Source organism: Emys orbicularis, chromosome 14 (assembly GCF_028017835.1).
Source record: "Emys orbicularis isolate rEmyOrb1 chromosome 14, rEmyOrb1.hap1, whole genome shotgun sequence".
In the NCBI taxonomy this organism is placed as follows: domain Eukaryota; kingdom Metazoa; phylum Chordata; order Testudines; family Emydidae; genus Emys; species Emys orbicularis.
This window is the reverse complement of record NC_088696.1, coordinates 35,866,267-35,888,195: the sequence shown is the minus strand read 5'-3', so window position 1 is coordinate 35,888,195 and position 21,929 is coordinate 35,866,267. Positions and strand designations below refer to the sequence as shown.

The window sequence follows — 21,929 nt, the reverse complement described above, 5'->3', positions numbered from 1 at the left end:
ATAGTCTCTCCACTTGTGGTCACTAAACATAGAGAGGAGGGGAGAAGCATAAACCCTTGGCACGTTTATTGGCAAAGCTGGAAATGAAAGGACTGAAGTTTTGCGGCCTCCCCTTTACATGCAGGAGATATTTCAGGGTGGATAGTTTAATGAAAGAGAGAGCTCTTGGGGGATGGGGAAGGAATGAGGAGAGGAAGATGGGACTTTAGGGATCTGGAGCTGCTACCTTGTAATGAACCCACTGTTGCAAAGCTTGAAATAATGAAATCACATGCAGAATTTGACACTTTCTGCTGGATCGAGTGGCTCCAAAAGGCCCCGATAAATCATAGAAGAGAATGGGGTGAAGCTAAAGGAATGGCTCGCCTTCCCTCTGCCAGAAAAGAGCAGCACGTGTGGATTTATGGTCCACTCCAGGAAGTGGTGTTGGGTATTCGGTAGGTACCACTCTTCCCTCTGAGACAGCACTGAACCAATGATAGACACTAGCTGGCACCATGCTGCAAGTTGTCATCTTTGGCATGAGACATCTCCCCAAGATCCTGTCTGCCGATGGTAACTAAACATTCCATGGCACTTTTTGCAAGTATAACAGTTTTTCCAACTAGAGCAATTTCATTATGTGGCCCCAAGTTTTCCTGCAGTTCCAAATGGATCCAGTCGTCTTTATAGCCTACACTGTTGTGTAATGTTGCTGTGTCCTGTTGAACAGCCTCACCACACGGTGACTGAACTTCTTTGTTGTTGGAAATGACACCTACTTAGATGGCATTCTGTTCCTTTGTAAAGTACTTTGGAATTCTTTGGGCTATCCAGCACTATATGAATACAATAAATCATCAGTTGTTATGGCATCATTCATTCAAACTGGACCATGTCATAGTTCAGAGTATGAAAATGTAGGGTGAGATTTTCAAAAGGACTCAGCCTTGGTCTAACCCTGTTCCAACTGAAGCCAATAGTAAATTGATGTCAGTGGGAGCTGATTCTGAAAATCCCACCCATAGGATATGATCGTTAATAAGAATAATACAAAAAGTAAACTTTTCAGATCTGTTTGTTTTTTTCTGGTGTCTAATTTTGCACCAGTAGTCACTTGCATGCGTGATAACACATATACCCCAAATCAGCAAAGCACTTAAGCATTGCTTAACTTTAACCCATTGACTTCAATGAAACTGAAGTATTTACTTAAGTTAAACAGGTGCGTAAGTGCTTTACTAAATCAGAGTCTAGCCTGCCATGTGTGAGCAGGCAGTTAGCTATGTAAATGCTCTCATTTATACCCACATTTTAATTGCACCCACAGTTCATTGCAGGCACAAAATTAGATCCCAGGGTTACATACATAGCCCTTCCTTTTCAACTGATTGACGTTAAAAGCAAAAGGCTTGTGATTTCAAGAGGGACCACTCCAACCCGGCAGAGCAGATAGACAAGGTTCTTCTCTATGGGCAAGGGAAAGACTATCGGACAGTACAGAAAGGAAATATTTTTGACTGGAGTCGACTCTTAGTCTGATATTAACAGTGAGTCCCAGTCGAGAACTGGTAAGACCTAGCCGTTTCCCTTTTGTCTCTTCATTGGTTTGATTTATTAGTAGTATTTATTTGTCTTTACAATCAGCATAGTCTGTGACTTGCTTTTTCCCCCTCTGATAAAACTGATGAAGACAGCACTGCAAAAACAACAACAAAATCTTCAAAATTGATAGAAGGGATTATTCTGATTCATAAGATAGATCATTTTATTTTTCAAGTGCCCCCTCACCTTGGCAAAACCCCTGAGGTCTCTGGATAGAATAAAATAAGCTGTATATGTCTAGGAAGAGGTCCAGCACAGGGTCAGGGGAGTAGAGGTGGAATATTAATCCTAAATCACCCCTAATGCATGTCAAAAGCCCATCTCATTTCCTGTCCCTTACAGGAAGTTGGCAATGGATAGAATTTTCAAAAACACCTAAGTGACTTGTAGTGACGCTATGGGTCTTATATCATAGACTCATAGGACTGGAAGGGACCTCGAGAGGTCATCTAGTCCAGTCCCCTGCCTCATTGCAGGACTAAGTATTATATAGACCATCCCTGACAGGTGTTTGTCCAACTTGCTCTTAAAAATCCCCAATGATGGAGATTCCACCACCTCCCTAGGCAATTTATTCCGGTGCTTAACCACCTTGACAGGTAGGAAGTTTTTCCTAATGTCCAACCTAAACCGCCCTTGCTGCAATTTAAGCCCATTGCTTCTTGTCCTATCCTCAGAAGGTTAAGAAAAATAATTTTTCTCCCTCCTCCTTGTAACAACCCTTTATGTACTTGAAAACTATTATCATGTCCCCTCTCAGTCTTCTCTTTTCCAGACTAAACAAACCAAAATGTTTCAATCTTCCCTCATAGGTCATGTTTTCTAGACCTTCAATAATTTTTGTCGCTCTTCTCTGGACTCTCTCCAATTGGTTCACATCCTTCCTGAAATGTGATGCCCAGAACTGGACATAATACTCCAGTTGAGGCCTAATCAGTGCAGAGTAGAGTGGAAAAATTACTTCTTGTGTCTTGCTTACAACACTCCTGCTAATACATCCCAGAATGATGTTTGCTTTTTTTGCAACAGAGTTGACTCATATTTAGCTTATGGTCCACTATGACCCCAAGATCCCTTTCCGCAGTACTCCCTCCTAGGCAGTCATTTCCCATTTTGTATGTGTGCAACGGATTGTTCCTTCCTAAATGGAGCACTTTGCATTTGTCCTTATTGAATTTCATCCTATTTACTTCAGATCATTTCTCCAGTTTGTCCAGATCATTTTGAATGTTAATCCTATCCTCCAAAGCACTTGCAACCCCTCCCTTGGTATCGTCCGCAAACTTCTCTATGCCATTATCTAAATCATTGATGAAAATATTGAACAGAACCTGACCCAGAACCCACTTGTTATGTACTTCCAGCATGATTGTGAACCACTGATAACTACTCTCTGGGAACGGTTTTCCAACCAGTTTTGCACCCACCTTATAGTAGCTCCATCTAGGTTGTATTTCCCTAGTTTGTTTATGAGAAGGTCACGTGAGACAGTATCAAAAGCTTTACTAAAGTCAAGATATACCACGTTTACCGCTTCCCCCCCATCCACAAGGCTTGTTACTCTGTCAAAGAAAGCTATCAGGTTGGTTTGACACGATTTGTTCTTGACAAATCCATGTTGACTGTTACTTATCACCTTATTATCTTCTAGATGTTTGCAAACTGATTGCTTAATTATTTGTTCCATAATCTTTCCAGGTACAGAAGTTAAGCTGACTGGTCTGTAATTCCCCAGGTTGTCCTTATTTCCCTTTTTAAAGATTGGCACTATATTTTCCCTTTTCCAGTCTTCTGGAGCCTCTCCCGTCTTCCATGACTTTTCAAAGATAATGAGATAGGCTCTTTTGAAAATCCCATGCAATTTGCTTCTGAATGCTGCTTAAATCATTAATTACTGGTACTTCTTGCTGGAAAGTCTTTTCATTGCTTCCAGAATGGTCAGCAAATGGGGAGCGCAGCTAAAGTGCAGCAAGTTGATAATCTGTTCATGCAGACAGGGCCCGAAGAGGAGGGGTTAGGAACTGACTTGATTCACACTTTGCACTGGCTCTGATTAAAATGCAGCTCTCTGCACCTTGTTCCCAAAGGCATCACAATACATGGGACACAGTTGTTAACTTTGCCCGCCTCCTTCTTGCCCCCTCAACATGGCATGCCCTCACATACACGGCATGCCCTCCCCGCAAAGATCTGCAGCAAGATCCAAAGGAGTAGGCAATGAACTGTCAGATCTTTCCCACAGATACACAGTTCGTTTTCCACTGTCTTCCTAGCTGCTATCTCTGGAGCAAGAGGCCAAGCAGAAAATTCCCTTCCCTTTCTGGTTTGCCTATCAGAATTAAGCTTTCTATAAACCTTCTCATTTCTTGGGAGCCATAGAGCCTAGCAATGAGGCCCTTGATAGAACAGTGGCATGTTCCTCTTGTCCCTGCCAGAATCCGACCCTCCTCTATTCAGCTTTTCCAGCAGCAAGAGGCCAGTTCTGCCAAGTGCCCCCTCAACTGCCAGGAGAAAAGTAGCTAATCGAATGAATGAAAGCACTTGGGCGACCGAGCACTTGTGCCAGTCTGGAATCCCAGCGCTAAGAATGGAGACACGCCTGGGTCTGATACTCATGGGATAAGGCCACCGTGCGAGTGAGCGCATGAGCCAATCCTGCTTCGCCCCCGCTTCCTCTCAGAAAGAGCAGAGCGTTCTGATCAGCGCGGAGAGGCTGGGTTTTTCCAGTCCCTGTAGATATTATTGCTGCCTCAATTAGCTTGCATCAAAAAGTCTGCTCCATTGATCTCCTTAAAGGCACAGCACGGCCAGTATTTGTTAGTTTTTGTTTTTTCCTTTTTGCAAGGCCTGGCTTCCTATCTTTCCAGATGACCCTCCCCACCTCCCATTTCCCACATTGAGGAGAAAACCCCCATGCTGTTCCTTTCATTTCCTCAGACCTGTCAGTGGGGGAACATGTTTGAAGTCAGATTTCTTGCCTCAGTTTTAAACTCTATTCGGTACCAAAATTAAAGAAGAATCGCTGTTGATTTTCAGTTTAAATATTTAAAAGATCACACTGATCGTTCTTTCATGTCGTTCAATTACAGACGCTCTGGATACCCCAGGCTGGAGTAAATTGGCCTCACGCCATAGACTTGATTCCCACAGGGCTGCTTTACACCAGCTGAGCATCTGGCCCCTTGGCTTCAGTTGCATTCTAATGCTTTTTCTCTAGGCCATTCCCCCAGGTCTTCATTTTTAGCACTGACATTAAATATTTAGAGCACAAAATGACTAATTTGTCTCTCTGCAGCCGCTACATTTTGCGATGGCTTGGGAATGACTAAAGTTACTTGTCACCTGCAGTACTGGAAGTTTAACAAAAATATCTTACGTTTATGGAGTACTTTTAATCCCAAATAACTTTACAAGTGGCTCATGGACAGCAGAGCAATCACTTTGCTCACTACTGAAATGCAGCCCTCTCCAGAATGGAACGCAGAAGCAATTTAAAATTATCCAGTAACAGTGTACAATGGTTTAGGACGGGAAGGGAAAAAGACCAGTGTGCCAAATTCTCCTCTTACTACAACCAATGTAGCTCCACTGACTGGTGCTGCTCTGTTACTTTAGGCCTTTCTATAACTAATAGAAACTGCAAGAGATATTTAGGGAGACAATGTGATTACACAGATTGGAATTTGGCCAAGGCACAGTTGTAGGCTCCACTCCATTCTTACAAAAAGGGCTCTTTAAAGACCACAAATGATCAGGATCTGAGTTTTACATCTGTCTTCCAAGACAATGCTTCCTACACCACATAGGACCTTAGTTCAATACTGGCTTGCAGAGGCTGCTACATGTGAATCGCCTTAAACCACTTCCTCCATAGTCATTTTTTCCTTGGAATGTTTTCCTTTAGAGGTCCCTCTTCCAAATACTGGTACTGATTTAGCCTGGGACATCTGATGAGGAGGCAGCTCTATGCGGTATGGGTTAAAATGACTCCAATCTACTGGTTAACTAAATGTACTAGATTTCCAGTTTTCATGATGTTGGGATGCATGCTTAACACACAAGTGGGGGAGCAAAGCCAAGCCACCAGGAAGCAGTGATTGCTCTCACTAACCGAGAGAAAAAAAATGTGTATTGTGCTGATCTGTATCCAAGTAGGGTCATATCGTACCAGAGGAGGTATCTCCATAGCCATGCTAGATGTATAAACTTCTCGTTATACCGATAGCTGTCCACGTTAAACCAGTTCTGGAAATAATGGGCCTGATGCTCAGTTACTCTAGGGCCTCTTTAAGCAATTTTGCAGCATAAAGGGGTCCTTACAGTTGACCAAAAAGACCCTATGGGAAGAGGGGGCCTCCCAGCAAGTGTAGAACTGGCAAAATGGCTGTACACTGGCCCTGCTTCCAGCACCCGGCGTAGTGGGTAAATTGGGGACATGTCAGCTGCATGTTCTGGGTTGGCTTGCAGTGTACTGCAGTATGACTATTCTCTGCTTCCCAGGGGCTGCGGGAAATAGAATGCTAGTTGGAGACACCCTGAGCTGCTCTAATTTAAATTGGGTGAACTTCTGGACAGGGCCCTGCCCAGGGAACCCAAAGGAGACTCAACAGTAAGGCCGGTCAGGAAACTTAGGACAAAATGTTTTTTTCATCAGAAATACCAATTTGTCAAAACTGAAGCTGTTCGTGGAAGGGTCAGTTTCAACTAATGTCCCATTCCAAAATATTTTTGGAAAGTCAGTGAAATGTCATGTTTTGACATTTTCAAACTGAGTTGTTCCATTTTTTTGGTTTGAAGTGACATTTCAGTTGAAATTTACATTAATTTATAGTAAAAATAAAAGTTTAAATAATAAAAAAAAGTTAGATTCAAAACGAAAGCTTTAGATTGACCTGATCCAAACGTTCTTCCGCTTTTTGGTTTGCAAATTTTTTTGAGGTTTTCACTTTTTCTCCCAATTTGGGATGGGAAATTTTTTCAAAACGTTGAAAAGTCTCATGGGACTGAAAAAACGTTTCCCATCCAGCTCTTCTCAAAACCACGGTAGCCCTTCCTGTCCCTCCATTCCTCAAATGCGGGAACATAGTAAATAGGAATCAGGTCAAATATCATTGATTGACTGCTAGGTTTTATTCCCCACTCCTGTAGTACAAACATATACCTGCACAGGATATGATACGTGTAGAGTAGATGAGATAGTATAAAGCTATTCTAATATTAAAGGATTCTGATGCACTATGCTGGAAAAACGCCATTGGGAAAGCTAACGTTGGCTTTCTCATCCCGCTTGCTGTGGAAAATCATTTTAAAGCTGCAAACATTCTTGCAGGGAGTTGGATTCTTACTCTCATCTCAGCGAGAGGAAAGCTTCCAGCCCTGGGCATTATACCAGGACTGATCTAGTCACTCTAGCTCCACTGCCTGCTAACAGAAATCACAGTAGTGTGGAACTGCATTTAAAAACTGAAGCAACGTGTGTTCATTTGGTGCCCTTTTCTCTCAGATACAAACAGCTGTATAATAAGAGTGCACAACAAGAGGATGAAATTCACCTCTGTGCAGAGGGCTAGACCAAGGCCTATGTATCTCTTATGGGTTTCACTGGGACCTAAATGATGCAGAGTTTGTTCTTCTGGTCCTCTCCACAGGGATGAATTGCACCCATTCTCCATATCATTCAGGGAGTCTCAGTAAGGGGTCGGAATTGAATTCCACTTAGAGCAGTGGTTCCCAAACTTTAACAACCTGTGAACCCCTTTCACTAAAATGTCAAGTCTCGCGAACTCCCTCCTAAAAATGAATATTTCCAGAGATTTTCTCCTTTACCTGAGTATAAATTATAAGAGCAGTGATCTTGGAAATATAAAATGTGTTTTTATGACATGCTTATTACACATTATTTATTATTAATTATTATTTATCATTACAGTATTTTTATTACATTATGAAAATGGCAACACTCTTCCAAGATCTCACTTTCATAGCTTGTATCACTTTGAATAAGTCTGTTATAAGACAAGGCTCCTATGTTTCATCAAGGAGTGTCAGATGTGAAACAGCATGAAGGTATTTAAGAAGCCAACTCAAAGAGTTCCTCCTACACAAGCATTCAGGTCTTGAGCAGTCCAGGCAAACAACGCACGTTACAACAAAGCTTATATTTGTTCTTCATAATAATTTTAAAAACAATATTAGCTGCCAGTTTAATTTTAAAACCAGCAAAAAATATCCACCTCCCTTTCCATTTCTTATAAGGAGTCTTGAAGTTTAAATCTCCTCAGTGTGATAGATGTGCTTGCTTTGATCTGCTTAGCTCTTGGAAGTCCAGGGGCTCCGGGCTGCTGGCCCCAGGCTGCCCGGGGTCCCTATGGACAACTCTGTCTGCCATTAGGGAATTTTTTCCTGAGAACCCCCTGTAACATTTTGCGAACCCCCAGGGGTTCCCGAACCCCAGTTTGGGAACCACTGACTTAGACTATTAAGAGCAGCTGAAGGTCTGTACTGGATTGTCATTGGAAAAATGATTTCCCCTAGATTAGCTATAAAGTGACCTAAAACCTTGGGGCCAGATTTACAAAGGTATTTACGTGTGCAGATAGGCACACTGGAGTTTACAAAAGCACCCAAGTGAGTGAAGCGCCTAACTCCCATTGACTTTCAATAGGCATTAGGGTCCAGATCCTCAAAGGGATTTAGGAGCTAGGTGCCCCCACTGAGGATCTGGGCCTAGGTGCTGAACTTGCTTAGCTGCTTCTGTAAATCCCACTAGGCTCCTATTGGTGTCTCTAGGCACCTAAACACCTTTGCAAATCTGGTGGCCTAATCATAAGGTCTAAGTGAGACACAGCTCTGCAATTGTATTTCTTTATTCCAAGCATCTATTTAGACTTATTTAAAATATGCCCATCCAGAGGTCTGGGCACATGTCCAAAATGTATTTGCCTCAACACAGAGCAGAACCCAGTGTGCTGTACAAGCACTGCCCTGAAGATGTTGCAATATATACAGACAAGACCGACACAGGGCAGGAGGGGAAACTGAGGCACAGAGAGATGAATTGACTTGTGTAAAGTCACATGGCATGTCAGTGAAAGAACAGGCATTAAAACGCAGTCTCCTGACTGCCAATCTAAAGCACACTCCATTGGACAACACTATTTTCCCAAGTAATAGTTGTATACTCTACTGGTTAAACCAATTCCTTCATCAAAAAATAACAATTTGCAATTTCTCTTTTTTCATTTGTTTGGGTTATGTTTGCTACCCCTCCCCTCACCCTGCAATGATTTAATAGGTTCCCCCTTTAAGGTAACTGTCCAATTTTAATGTTAACTGTTTTCATTGCCCCAAGCAGGGTAATGAACCCAGCCAGGATTTCCATGGGCGTGTCTGTAAATATCTCCAGACTGCTTTCTTCATTCTTCTTATCGTGGCAAGATGGCGGCTGTGCCAGCTTGCCATGCAAATGTAAAAGCATTTTGAAACCTCTGTCCTACATAAATAGGAATGTATTTTCATCTAAGAGGAATCCATGATTGGAGAAGATGCAGTGTTTAATCATTCAGAAGGTTATTGTTTGAAGTGTTCACAGTCAACGGCGCCTTGAATAGTACAGCTAAAAAACCACCACCAACAACAAAACAACTCAAAAAAGAGGAACATCATTTAACTTTCCTTAATGATGCTGTCTGTATGCAGAATCTTAAGTACGCTCATCCCCACGTGCCCTTCCCAGTCCCCTCCGTCCCCCACGTGCCCTTCCCAGGCCCCTCCATCCCCCACATGCCCTTCCCAGGCCCCTCCACTCCCACGTGCCCTTCCCAGGCCCCTCCGTCCCCCACGTGCCCTCCCCAGGCCCCTCCATCCCCCACATGCCCTTCCCAGGCCCCTCCATTCCCACGTGCCCTCCCCAGGCCCTGCCCTGTGGGCCAAACTCAGACGTGGAGGAAGGGAATACAATTCCATTCGTTGTCTTTCCCCAACTTTGGCCCTGTGAGGATGCTAGAGCAGCTCTACAATAATTCCCTGGCAATCAGTTTCTCTGCTGTTCTGACTTATTAACACTCCAAAAATATTTTTGAAGTGTGTTTCTTTAAGGAAGATAAAGGCAGAGGCTCTGGAGGGAGACCGTTGGTCTGACCCAGTATGGCCATTCTTATAGGCACATAAATCAGAGCAGCTTCAGGACCATTACGTCTATATTAAATGCGGATTTAAGACATTGGCTTGAAAATATTAGCAAAATTCCTATAGCTTTTACCAACAGAGCTGTAGTATTGTACTCCATATTGAAGTTTAAATAAAGCGCCATCCATCCAACTTTTGTGTGAAATAATAATTAACATCCGATCCATTCTCATCACTATGGCAGTTTTTAATAACGCCAGATCAATGGGGCTTCAATCTCGACTGCAGTGACCTTCGGAAAAGCATTACTAACTTCACTAGACTTATCATCAGGAGCTTTATTAATAACATCAGTGACACGGTCTGAATGGAACCCCTTGGCGACTCCTTGTCCATTGGATTAGGTAGGAATTATTCTTCAAAAGATCTTATTAATCAGAGTAATATCAGTGTTGCTTTCAGTGGACATTTTTAGCATATTTCAGACTATCATAAAGAGAGCTCTCCAAGAAGTCCAACCAATCAGATCCACTGGGATGGTTGACCATGCCCTAGCACTTATGGAACTCAGACATCTTAGACTTTTGTGTTTTAAAGTCATATCGAGAGAGGGAAAATGACGAGAAATCATTTTTAGTTTTGTTTAATTATTTCCTGCGTCAGTGCTTTATTTTGCATGGATAGAAATCCCTGAGGGTGTCTTCGTTTGCCTGGAAGTTCTGGGACCGATGCTCTCAGTTTCACTGTCTTATAACTTGGAAGCAACTTTGTTCAGGAGCCAGAGTTTAATACCAGCAGAGGTACACCTCGAGCATTAGATACATTTTGTAAGATGGTGTTTATTATTCTGCTCTATGACTCCTGGGTTCTATTCCTAGCTGTGTCACTGATCTGCTGTGCTGCTTTGGTCAAGACCTTTAAAGCTCTTTGCCATCACAATGGTCACCTTATTGGCAATCTTAGCAGAGACACAAAAGATTGAATAAGCCATAAAGACCCGTCTCTCCCCCTCAGAGGTCATCTTTTCATATCAATGAGAAAGCACATAGGTGGGGCACTCCCTCTGCCTGGGTTGGACCCGTAGTGAAATAGAGACGCTCAGATGAGCTCACTGAGGAACATGGTGTAAAGAAATCTATGTAGATAGGCAGGTAGATGACTTTGAGTCTAAAGTATAATCAATCCAGAGCCTTTCCAAGGCCTACATTCATTTAAAAAAGAAGTAAACAACAGGAGGCACAGTGAAGAATGACCCTAAGACTAGGCTTCATGTGCTTTTAATTGTGGATGTGATCCAGGATCTGTATCCCGGGGCAATACAAGGAAGTCGACTGTAATACTGTACTAGCGGGTCTGCCGTTCCCTCCATAGCACCCCGGCTTTGGACACAGCAAGCACATGAATGTCGTCTTCTGCCAAAGGAAGGGCAAGTTCCACAAAGTGGGCAGGTAAAGGTTTGGAACAGGTTTCTATGCACTGTCCTATCTCAGCCCTGAAACCTCAATGAAATAAAGGCCCTTTTACACCTTACTTTCCAGCTTGTGACTGATTTGATTAGTCTGGCCTCAGTGGGCCTGATCCTGCACAAATCTCCCACTGATGTGAGTGGGTGTTTTGGGGGTGCCAGGAATGCAGGACCCGAACAAATATGACACAACAAAGGGCAAGTGCCTGGATTCCATGTGACAACATCTCACACGGTATTAGGGCTATTTTCTATTGGATCTATCTACGCATTCATCCCAGGCTCATCCCAGTGATATCTAGCCGCTCACTGCTCCCCTCTCATCTTGGAATAACATTCACTGGGAAACAGTTCAAACAAGTCCTTCCATCACACAGTGCTCGAGACAGAAATTAGCAACGGAATTCCAAGTTTCCATTCAATTGGATGTGAGACTAGAAATGCTATAGCAGGGCTTCAATGATGGCTGCTTGGACAGTATAGGCTCCGTATTTGTGAGTTGTTTCTTGTCCAGCAGCTCTCTGTTTAAATTGCTATTACCAGCCCTATAATGGGAGACGTTGTGGCAGATTCAGCACGGATTCAGTCTTGCTTTGCAGGGCAATATGAACTAGGGCTGGGCCAGAGCCACAAAGTTGGGATCTGAATCCAGATCTGAACCTTCTCCAAATTCAGAGTTGCTCAGTTGTGAGTTCTGGTTTAGCTTTTTATAGCGGAACAGCCACATACCTGCCCACACCCTCCACAAAACCCCCACATTAAATGTGCAGATATTTGCACTAGTCATCCTTGCTGGTATCTTAAGGATATTTTATTCCTCTGCCAAGATCTTTTGCTTTCACCTCTATCTGGCTCTCAGCCTTCACCTCCTTAGGGAAGGTCTTCCTGCAGTTGGGTGTTGCATCATGAATGATGAAGGAGAAAGGGACAGCTAAGCAGAGATGCTAGAATCTAGTTGTGGTCATGCTGGGGTTTTCCCCATAGGTGATGGGTTTAGACCTGTTGTGGGTTTAGACCCCATAGACCCGTTGGAGGGTTTAAACACCAGTAGTCTATTGTGAAAATCCACAGAGTTGGGAAGGCTCACCCACGATCCTGGATTATTTGCTTTCAGGGTTTTGCTTTGGGCCCATCTCTGATATGAAGTGGCTCTTTATAATCAGAACTTTTGCCTCTTCCCATCTGGATTGAAAGGGCACCCTGAAGCACTTTAACACCATGCCAGTTAATATTTATTTTTTAAATGACTGAAATGGTTTGTTTCACTGATCAGGAGTCAGGGTTCTGTTCTGTAGACAGGGCTTCAAGTAAGATGCCTCTCATGCATCACAACACGGCAAAGCTATTAAAAATCTGCAACTTCATTTCGGTTTCTCTGTTGATCAGCCAACCGGGAATTCTAACTTAATCAAAGTTTAATGTCTCCCTTGTAAATATCACAAAATCAGTAACTGGTTTTATAATTGAATTTTCAGATCACGTATCAAAGGAATAATGCTGCACACAAGATAAGTAATGGCCTGCCTCTAAAAGGCCAAAGGTTTGATATGGAAAATTCTACAGAATTTAGATAAAGATTTTAATATACCACTGTAGTACTAAGAATAGCACAAGTTATTTATATTGTCAATGGAAGCGGCTGAAATCACCGAGGTCTTTGGAGTGTAAAGCTCCTCCGTCCACTATGCACAAGAATCATGTTCATGGAGCAGAAGCTGAAAGCTTACATAGATGTGTGGCTCATAACAGATTAAGTTCTTGTTCTGGGCTCTGTCCTACAACCCCAAGGTGCTCATGGAGGATACACCTTTTGTGCAGAGAGGGAGCATTACCCTTTTCCATAAACACAGTAGAGGATTCTCCAGGAGGGAAAGGGTAAGGAGTAACAGCCCACTTCACAATGGGATCCCTCATTTAGAGAGGGCCATACGCTAGCTGCCAGTTGCAGCAACAGGGGGAGGTGGGGCTGTCAGGGACAGAGAATCAGAGCCTTTCGCTTCTTACACATCTGTGTGCACCCTGGGGGGATCTGCAGGATTTGATGATTTCCAGGCTGTTTCCTCCTGCAGATTTTTCCATGGGAGGGATGATCCAAATTTTGTACTCCTTTCTTAATCAGGTAAACACCCACTGAAGTGTGCTCAGCACCTCTCAAGATTTGGCCTGGTGGAAGTTAGCATAAGTAAAGGGGCTGATCATCATAGCATCTGAGCATCAGCATCCACAGTGGTTGGAAGAACCGCCAAATGGGGCATAGTTTGACCAAAACATGTGTAGGATTAAAATATAAAAAATACCACTAGGCTCCGTTATACCATCTGAAAAAGATGGAGCTACAGGAAACTAATTGCGAGGCAATTGATGCCAATGTCATCTTGAAATACAATGCCCTCTGCAGCTTCTCTAGATACTAGGGAGTTGTCAGCTAAATCATAGATCAAAATGTAGCGCTCCAGAATGTTATGGGGCATTGGTTCACTCCTGACTGGGACAAAAGAGGGATGCCCCCTGAATTACTAATAACACTTCTCAGATGACCCTGGGGACCAGATTCACATCTCATATAGGCAGATGTAGAGTCATAGACTTGACGTCTGGAAGGGAACATTATCTAGTCTGATCTCCTGCACATCACAGGCCACAGCATCTCACCCACCTACTCCTGTAACAGATCCATAATCTCTGGCTGAGTGACTGAAGTAAACACTTGGAGTTATGGAGGATCCACCATTTACAGCAGTTCAAACCAGACTGTGACCCATGCCCCATATTGGTGTAAATGAGATCAGAGTTTGGCCCTGGGGTTTTATTGGTTATTTCCAGGGATCCTAGAAATCCGTTTACTACAGAAAAACGTGGACAAACGTGGAATTTGCATTTTTACAGAGACACTTTAGTTTTTACATTTTGTGAAAAAATAAAAGCATATGCAGTAGAACCCCGTTTATCCGAGCCTCCATTATCCTCTCTCCATATTAACCGAACCATCAGCCGCCCAGGGCTGACAGAACCTCGGGCTCCGGGTGGTCAGCTGGAGGCCAGCTGGGTGGGGCTGACAGCCAGAGCCCCGCCACGGTCAGCCCCAGGTAGCTGGTGGTTTGGTTAATACAGAGAGCCGGCTAATGGAGGCTCAGATAAATGGGTTTCTACTGTATATCAATAAAACATTGTGCTCAATTGATACCTATCTATATATTGTGGCTAGGGAAACTAAAGTTCAGCATTTCATTTTAATTGTGGAAAAATGTGGATTTTTGTTTTTTTTATCAGAGAATTTTAGGGTTTTTAGCACAGAAAACTCAGATCCCTGGTGATTTCCCATCCAATTATTCGTCAGGCCCAACCCTACTTAGAGTTTGATATCTGACAAGATCACAAAAACAAGCTGGAATGGCTGCAGGCAAAATCTAAAACATCTCATTTAAAAAATATCTCATATTAACGACGTGGATACTTTTGTTGTCACATTTGATCATATTGGTTTTTAATGGTGGCCCAATGCTTAAATTCTTTTATAACTGTGCCACTCTCTGCTGTGACTATTATAACAGGCTTAGATCTTTATCATATTTTGGCCAACATTTTCATACTCAGTGATATTTCCAAGAGTGCAATAAACATCCACTCTGAAGCCTTACTTAATTCTTTTAATCTGTTCCATCTTTTTATGACTGTATTTCGTATATGTTTACTGATCTTTCCCCCCTGCTAATTTAGTGTGAATATCAGCAAGTCTGAGCAGTAGTCAGACAAGGAGGGGGCCTGTTTCTCCTCTCACAACATTTTTGAACGGGTGCAACTCCACCGCTTTCAGTAGAGTTGCTCCTGGTTTACATCAGTGGATGAGAGATGAGAACTAGTGCCAAGGAATCAGCCTGTATGATCCTCCTTTGTTCTTATCATATTCCACCTCAGGCAATCCGAGGCAAGGAAGAGTATGGGAGAAGGAGGCTGGACAACTGTACATGGCAGATGTCCACATGTCTTAGATATTGGTCACATAACTTGATGCACCACTGGGAGACACAAAGATACTCCAGTGATGAGGGTGATATAAGAACTGATATAGAATAGAGCGTGGTTATAACTAAAGCTGGTCAGAAATTCTCTGCTGGAACGTTTTTCCATTGAAAAATGCCCGTTCATCTAAATCAAAACATGGCATGGAATCAGTGAGGTTTCAACAAAGGTCTGACAGAAAGCTGGCAGGTTTCCACCAGAAACCTGTCTAGTGTCCTGCCAGTTCACCCACCTGGCAGCCCAGCTGGTGGGCTGATGGGGAGCTGAGAGTCTTGAGAGTGCTGGTTCCCTGGCTTGTATCTCATCAGCAGACAGAGCCCCTAGGGTTTCGAGGGTATGCAGCTCCAAGGCACTCAGCCAGGTGGAGTCTCTCTGGGTACGTCTGCATAGGGGTAAAAGACCCTTGGCATGGCTGTGGCTAGTCCAGGTCAGCTGACTTGGGTTCGCAGGGCTGTGGGGCTAAAATTACTATGTAATGTTTGAGCTCGGGTTGGAGTCCAAGCTCTGGGACCCTCCACCCTTGCAGGATTCCATAGCTTGGTCTCCAGACCAAGCCCCACCACCTATCCAGCAATTGTTCAGCCCCAGAACCCCCAGGGCCTGAGTCATCTGACCAGCCACATGTTTTTTTAACCCTATGTAGACGAACCCTCTGGACCAGGGACTCCTGAGCTTCCAGGGTGCGCTGGTCTGGGGGAGCCAGCCAGGTGGACTGCCCTAGAGTGGCAGACCGCCAGGCTTTCCCTTTTGTGGAGAATGTTACAAGTTTTGCCTTTTGTTCCAAATCAAAATGAAACCAGATTTCAAAACATCAAAATCCTCTGCAAAATGGAATGACCTTTCTCTGCACCGCTCTAGTTACAGCGAGGATTTTACCAACAGAGTATGTGCAATGGAAGCACCTTCTGCACTTGTCGGTTTGTGGAAAGGATGGCCAGATCCTCAGCTGGTTTAAATCCGCAGAGTCCCATTGACGTCAGTTTTAGACCAGCTGAGGATCTGGTTCCTGCCGACTGAAGATGCCTTTGGACAACACGCTGTAATGACAGGGCACATAAGAACTTGTTGTACATGCACTACGGGGGTATGTTTACCTTGCCACTGGAGGCGTGATTGCAGTATGGGAAGACGTACCCAAGCTATCTTTGGTCTAGCTAGCATGAGTACCAGCAGCAGTGAAGCTGCGGCAGCATGGATATCAATGTGGACTAGCCACATGAGTAAGCACCCAGTGTCCCGGGCTGGTTTGTACAACCTGCACTGAAACCCATCCTCACTGCTCTCAGTACATGCGCTAGCTAGATCAAAGCTAACTTGGGTATGTGTACATATGCTGCAATCACACTTCTGATTGCAGTATAGACAGACCCATCGTTAGGCCAAAGCTGTTTTATATTTTTCTGCTTGCTGCCCATTGGGATCCCCAACAAGCTGTTAGTTAGAAGCGGTCGGGAACGTGAATTTTTGTTGCATGGAATGAAAACCAGCCATTTAAAAATTTCCAGCACAATGAAATCTCCAAAGATCTTGACATAGGCCTATCTAAACACTTTGTTCTGGTAATGTTGAAAGGTTTTGTTTTGAGATGGCAAAAAGTTTCATTTTGACTTTATTGTTTTGGTTCATTTTGTTTTGACTTTTATATTAGTAAAATATTGCATATTATATAGATGCATATACATATGTATGTGTGTGTCTGTGTGTATGTGTATACACACACACATACTGTATTTTACAAATCATTCTAATCGTTTCGTTAAAGAAGAGAGTCAGAACAATTCAAATTGCCACGTTCCTGTGAAAATCCTGTTTTGATTTTGATACAATTGCATTTTTTGACAGAAAACTGTTCTGTCAAATCTGTCACCCAGCTGAAGTGTTGGTTTTAACTCACCTCTTCCTTTGATATAGAATAGATGGTGTGGGCTGTTTTTTTTTTTTAATTTGGATGTACAGTATTAAAAAATAAATGGCTGTTTTACTTGATCTAAGTCTCAAAAAATGGATTGATGTATTACTTACTGATATTTTCTTCCTGTCATTCAGAACGTGTCCCTTAGGAAACATCAACAAAGAGAAAGTTTACCCTTGATCAGCAATGTAATAACGTGAAACTAGCTAACTGCAGCTGAGAGTGCTATTCACAATAGTTCACCCTAAATGTCCATTTACGACATTGGGCACAATTGATATGTCTAGGTAAAAAGATTCCACAAAGTTGCAGACACATCAATCCTGAGATCCATAAATGCCTCGGTTTGCAGTAGGTAGCTGTTATTAATAGTTCCCACAGACAAGAAGCCCAGAAATTATTCAGTAATCAATATACTGGGCAACTTTAGCTGATAGTATGCATTAAAGCACAAAGAATGTCTCAGCTAGACTGGCACAAATGATGAAGAACTGGGTACGCAATTTATTTTTTGTGGGGAAGAGGAAAGCAAGCTTGACCTCATCATTCAATAAAGACCACATTTTTAACTGCCGCGCTATTTAGCATGTGTCATTGGAAATAAAACGTCCTACCTTTTCATCTTTCAGAGACCAGGACAGTGCCATCTGAAATATGGACAATAAAGAGTGAAGGCAGCCAGCAATTTAGAAGGTTATAGAAATCAATCTGTCATCATCTGCTACACGCATACATACAAATCAAACACCAGCCGATGCTAATGATTTCGATTGTTTAGAACGTTGGGCTGAATTCTCCTCTTGCTCACATTGGTTTTTACACCAATAGAACTCTGTTGATTTCAGTGGGGTCATTCCCAATTTACACTACTGGAATTGGGCCAACTGAAACGGTTGTGGTTGGCAGGACAATTCTTCTCAGGGCAAAGACTGCACCTTCTGTTAGATGTCACTGCCTCCTTTAAGAGAGAAGCTAACCCTACACTATTGTCGACTGGGCCAAGGATCATAGAGGAAAAAAGTAACCGGGTCAGAGTGTCTTCAATCTTTACATGAGTTTGTAAGGGAGAGAGAGGACCCAAGACATCTCTCTGCTTTGGCATCCTCCATAAAGGGGTAGGGCACAAGGGAAGTTGTTGCATTCCGGGGACAAAGGGACTCCATGGTAGCTCCAGCCTGTATAAAGGGAGGGAGCCAAGCTACAGAAGCGGTACTCCCAGGAAGCCTGGGAGAGCTAGGGGCGCTGGGATGGGCTCTTCCTGATAAGCACCAGCGGCACCAGCAATAGTGTTCTGTGGGAAAGGTTGATGTAGGTGTGCAAATTGCGAAGGTTGCTTTAAAGTGTGGGGTTTGGAGATAATGCCAATGAATGTGGGGGGGGGGGAGGGGAACCTCAATGCAAGCATCCCAATGTGGTGCACGTATCATTGCGCATTGGTTGGCAATAGGGCTATAGCTGTGTGCAGGGCCCAGTATGGTCCCCACAGGGCAGGATTCACACCGCAAGGAGCCTACCAACATCTAGATGCTCATGACACCCTTAAATGAAAATGGCTTTAGAAGGGCAATGTATTATTCATTATTATTGATTATATATGTTGTATTTATTCTCCATAAATTCTTAGGACACTTTCATGCAAAAATATACTTTTTCATAATTTACTGTCTAACACGGGGTGGGCAAACTACAACCCGCGGGCCGGATCCGGCGCCTCGGGGCTTTGGATCCGGCCTGCGGGATTGCCCCCCGTGGCACCGTGGGCCCCGCGCCGCTCTCAGAAGTGGCTGGCACCACCTCCCTGCGGCCCCCAGGAGGGGGGGCAGAGGGCTCCGTGCATTGCCCTTGCCTCCAGGCACCACCCCCCTCAGCTCCCATTGGCCGGGAATGGGGAACCGCGGCGAATGGGAGCTTCGGGGGAGGAACCTGGAGGTGTGGCAAGGGCAGCGCACGTGGAGCCCTCCACCCCCATCCCCCAGGGGCTGCAGCGCTTCCCTGGAGCAGCGCGGGGCCGGGGACAGGGCAGACGTGCAGGGAGCCTGCCCTGGCCCTGGTGCGCACTGCTGCCACCCCGGAGCTGCTTTAGGTAAGCAGCGCCGGGCTGGAGCCCGAACCCCGCCTGCACCTCACACCCCTCCTGCACCCCAACACCCTGTCCTGAGCCCCCTGTCTGCACCTCACACCCCTCCTGCACCCCAACACCCTGTCCTGAGCCCCCTGCCTGCACCCACACCCCTCCTGCACCCCAACTCCCTTCCCTGAGCCCCCTCGTACACCCCACACCCCTCCTGCACCCCAACCCTCTGCCCTGAGCCCCCTGCTCCACCCTGCACCTCTGTACACCCCAACCCCTGCCCTGATCCCCCCGCCATACCCCGCACCCCTCCTGCACCTCAACCCCCTGCCCTGAGCCCCCTCCCACAGTCTGCACCCCTCCTGCACCCCTGCCCTGAGCCCCCTCCTGCACTCTGCACCCCTCCTGCACCCCAACCCCCTTCCCTGAGTCCCCTCATACACCCCGCACCCCTCCTCTGCCCCAATCCCTTGCCCTGAGCCCCTTCCTGCACACCGCACCCCCTCCCACACCGCACACTCCCTCCCGCACCCCAACCCCCTGCCCCAGCCCTGCATACAATTTCCCCACCCAGATGTGGCCCTCGGCCCAAAGAGTTTGCCCACCCCTGGTCTAACACACATTAACTGCAACACAACTGGTTCTGCATCTACAGTGTGTTTGTGCCCAGGAAGTATAGTTACAGGATCTATGTCCCTGGTACCAATAACCAGCTGCCTCACCAGAAAATAAAGAAAAAATAACAACATTTGTCTGCAGGCTTCCTGCCAAGAATGGGACTAATTTAGTGGTGGCAACACCAAACGGCACGGGTTCCGGAAGGCAGCAAGCAAAGGGTTAATTGCCTTGGTGGAGGTGCTAATTCTGCACGCTAATAGCAAGGGGTCACAATAGGTTTGTTGGACAGACAGGTGAGAAGCTGCCAGAATTTGTGAGAGGACACAGTGGCTGGGCAACTGGTTGTAATCAACTTCTAAGGAGCTTCAGCTAACGATTGGCGAGCAGGGGTTTAGTGCCACATAAAAGGAGGGAGTGGCTCCTTCCTTAGGACTTTTTTTCCCCTTTTGGTTGGGGGGAAGGGTAGGAATGTGAGCTCTGGGAAGAGCTTAGCAAAGCTAGGTGAATACTTGCCTTGGCCTTTCTGTTAGCCTTTCACTTAACCCAGGGGCTGTGTAGGAAAGGGCAGCCCCTGCTAAAACACATCAGGCAGGGCTGGTTTGAGAAAATTCTCAAAGCTATAACATGGGATTGGCTGAGTCCTTAGGAGTCCAACTTTACTGTCTGTATCTCTAAAAAGCAACAAAGAGTCCTGTGGCACCTTATACGCTAACAGATGTATTGGGGCATAAGCTTTCGTGGGTGAATACCCACTTTGTCTGATGCATGGCTGTATCTCATTCATCTGGGTTTGCTGAGCTTGACACACTGCAACCCCCCAGGAACAAAGAAATGGCTCAGAGCGGCTCTGAAGCTCTTTTCATGTAGGTGTTGTCTACAAGCAAGCCATTTAAAGAGTGGGTGGGGGAAATGGCTAACTAGGAGACTCCTAGCATGCAGAGGGAGCCACTCTAGACATCCTTATGGAACACTTAGTCATATGCTCATTATACAGCGAGGCAGGAAATTTTGACCCATATTATTCCTCTAAGCCTTTAGTTTTCATTATTTAAAATGGCTATTGCAGTGGCATCTAGAAGTCAACTATTGTGCAAGGTGCTGTACAAACATCAGGAACAGAAGCATGATGGAATTACAATGCAGTTGTGCAGATGGGAATATGGTATATTGTCGGGCTAGGTATTGCTCATTACCAAAGATGTCTCCTGTCTGTCTAACCTGCTGCCCTTGAATCTAGCCACCATAATCAGAACTGCACAATAATTTAGCCAGGGAGACCCTTCTCCTTCAGCCTCCCCATGCTGATTCAGCAGCTGGTGTTTGGTTGATTTTCCTGTATTTCCTTTAAGTACCCTTCCTCTTTTTTACTTTTTAGAGACTGAGTAGAATCCTACCCTGTATGCAGGATATCCTCCTAAGTAATCATTTGTCTAGCAGTCTGGAAAACACCTGGTTCATCAGGGGCTAAATTAGCTTCCTGGGACCAACTGCTGCTATTTCAAATCTGACTTTTTTTTTTTTTTTTTTGGACCAGCTGTTTGCCTGATCAAGGTAAATGCCTGATTCACCCCTGAAGAAACTTTAGATACTCTCTGAAAACATCAGGAGACAGAAAATTAAAGAGCAAAGGGGCTTCCCCTCACGGAAAAACCTGCTTTTGTTTTTGCGGCTCACAGAAAGCTTTACACAGATGAGTGGGCATTTAATTTTCTTCTTGCTGATGGCTGCGTGTGCAAACATATTTCCTTAAGTTGCCAGTGTTGCACAAAATAGGCTGACAGCAAGATGTACAAGAGGGACCCGTCCGGTTGTAGGTAATTAAATGAGAGGCTCTTCCAATTGCTAATATGGAGGTATTAAGAATTCAGCTGTGGGTTTCCTGCCCCTGGCTCAGAGCTTGCAGAGCTCTCCTAGAAACAGATCAGCAAGCGGATTTCCTGGTTCCTTCCTTTCTGTGGAGGGAGGGGAGGTAATCTGCACCAACTATAGACCTGGTGTGGATTAGTTCTCCTGGCATTGGTTCAGCTGAGCTGCTCTTGCACTGTTTGGGGGAAGTATAAGTGCATAATCATCTCCTCATGAGACATGTAGGTGAAATTAAAACAGCTCCCCCAATTAAAGTCAGCCATATA

General features: G+C 44.7%; 1 protein-coding gene across 7 annotated transcripts in view; it reads right to left on the bottom strand.

Annotated features, from left to right (window-relative positions):
- Positions 1–21,929, bottom strand: part of GNAO1 (G protein subunit alpha o1) — a 271,207-nt gene that overhangs the window by 94,982 nt on the left and 154,296 nt on the right. The window contains exons 4-5 of one of the 7 annotated variants that reach the window (XM_065416745.1): positions 19,924–19,943; positions 16,458–16,490 (exon numbers count right to left, since the gene is read on the bottom strand). The exons of the other annotated variants lie outside the window; for them this stretch is intronic. Coding sequence (XP_065272817.1) covers positions 16,458–16,490; positions 19,924–19,943 — 53 coding nt within the window. The remainder of the gene's footprint in view (positions 1–16,457; positions 16,491–19,923; positions 19,944–21,929) is intronic. 7 annotated transcript variants of the gene reach the window in all.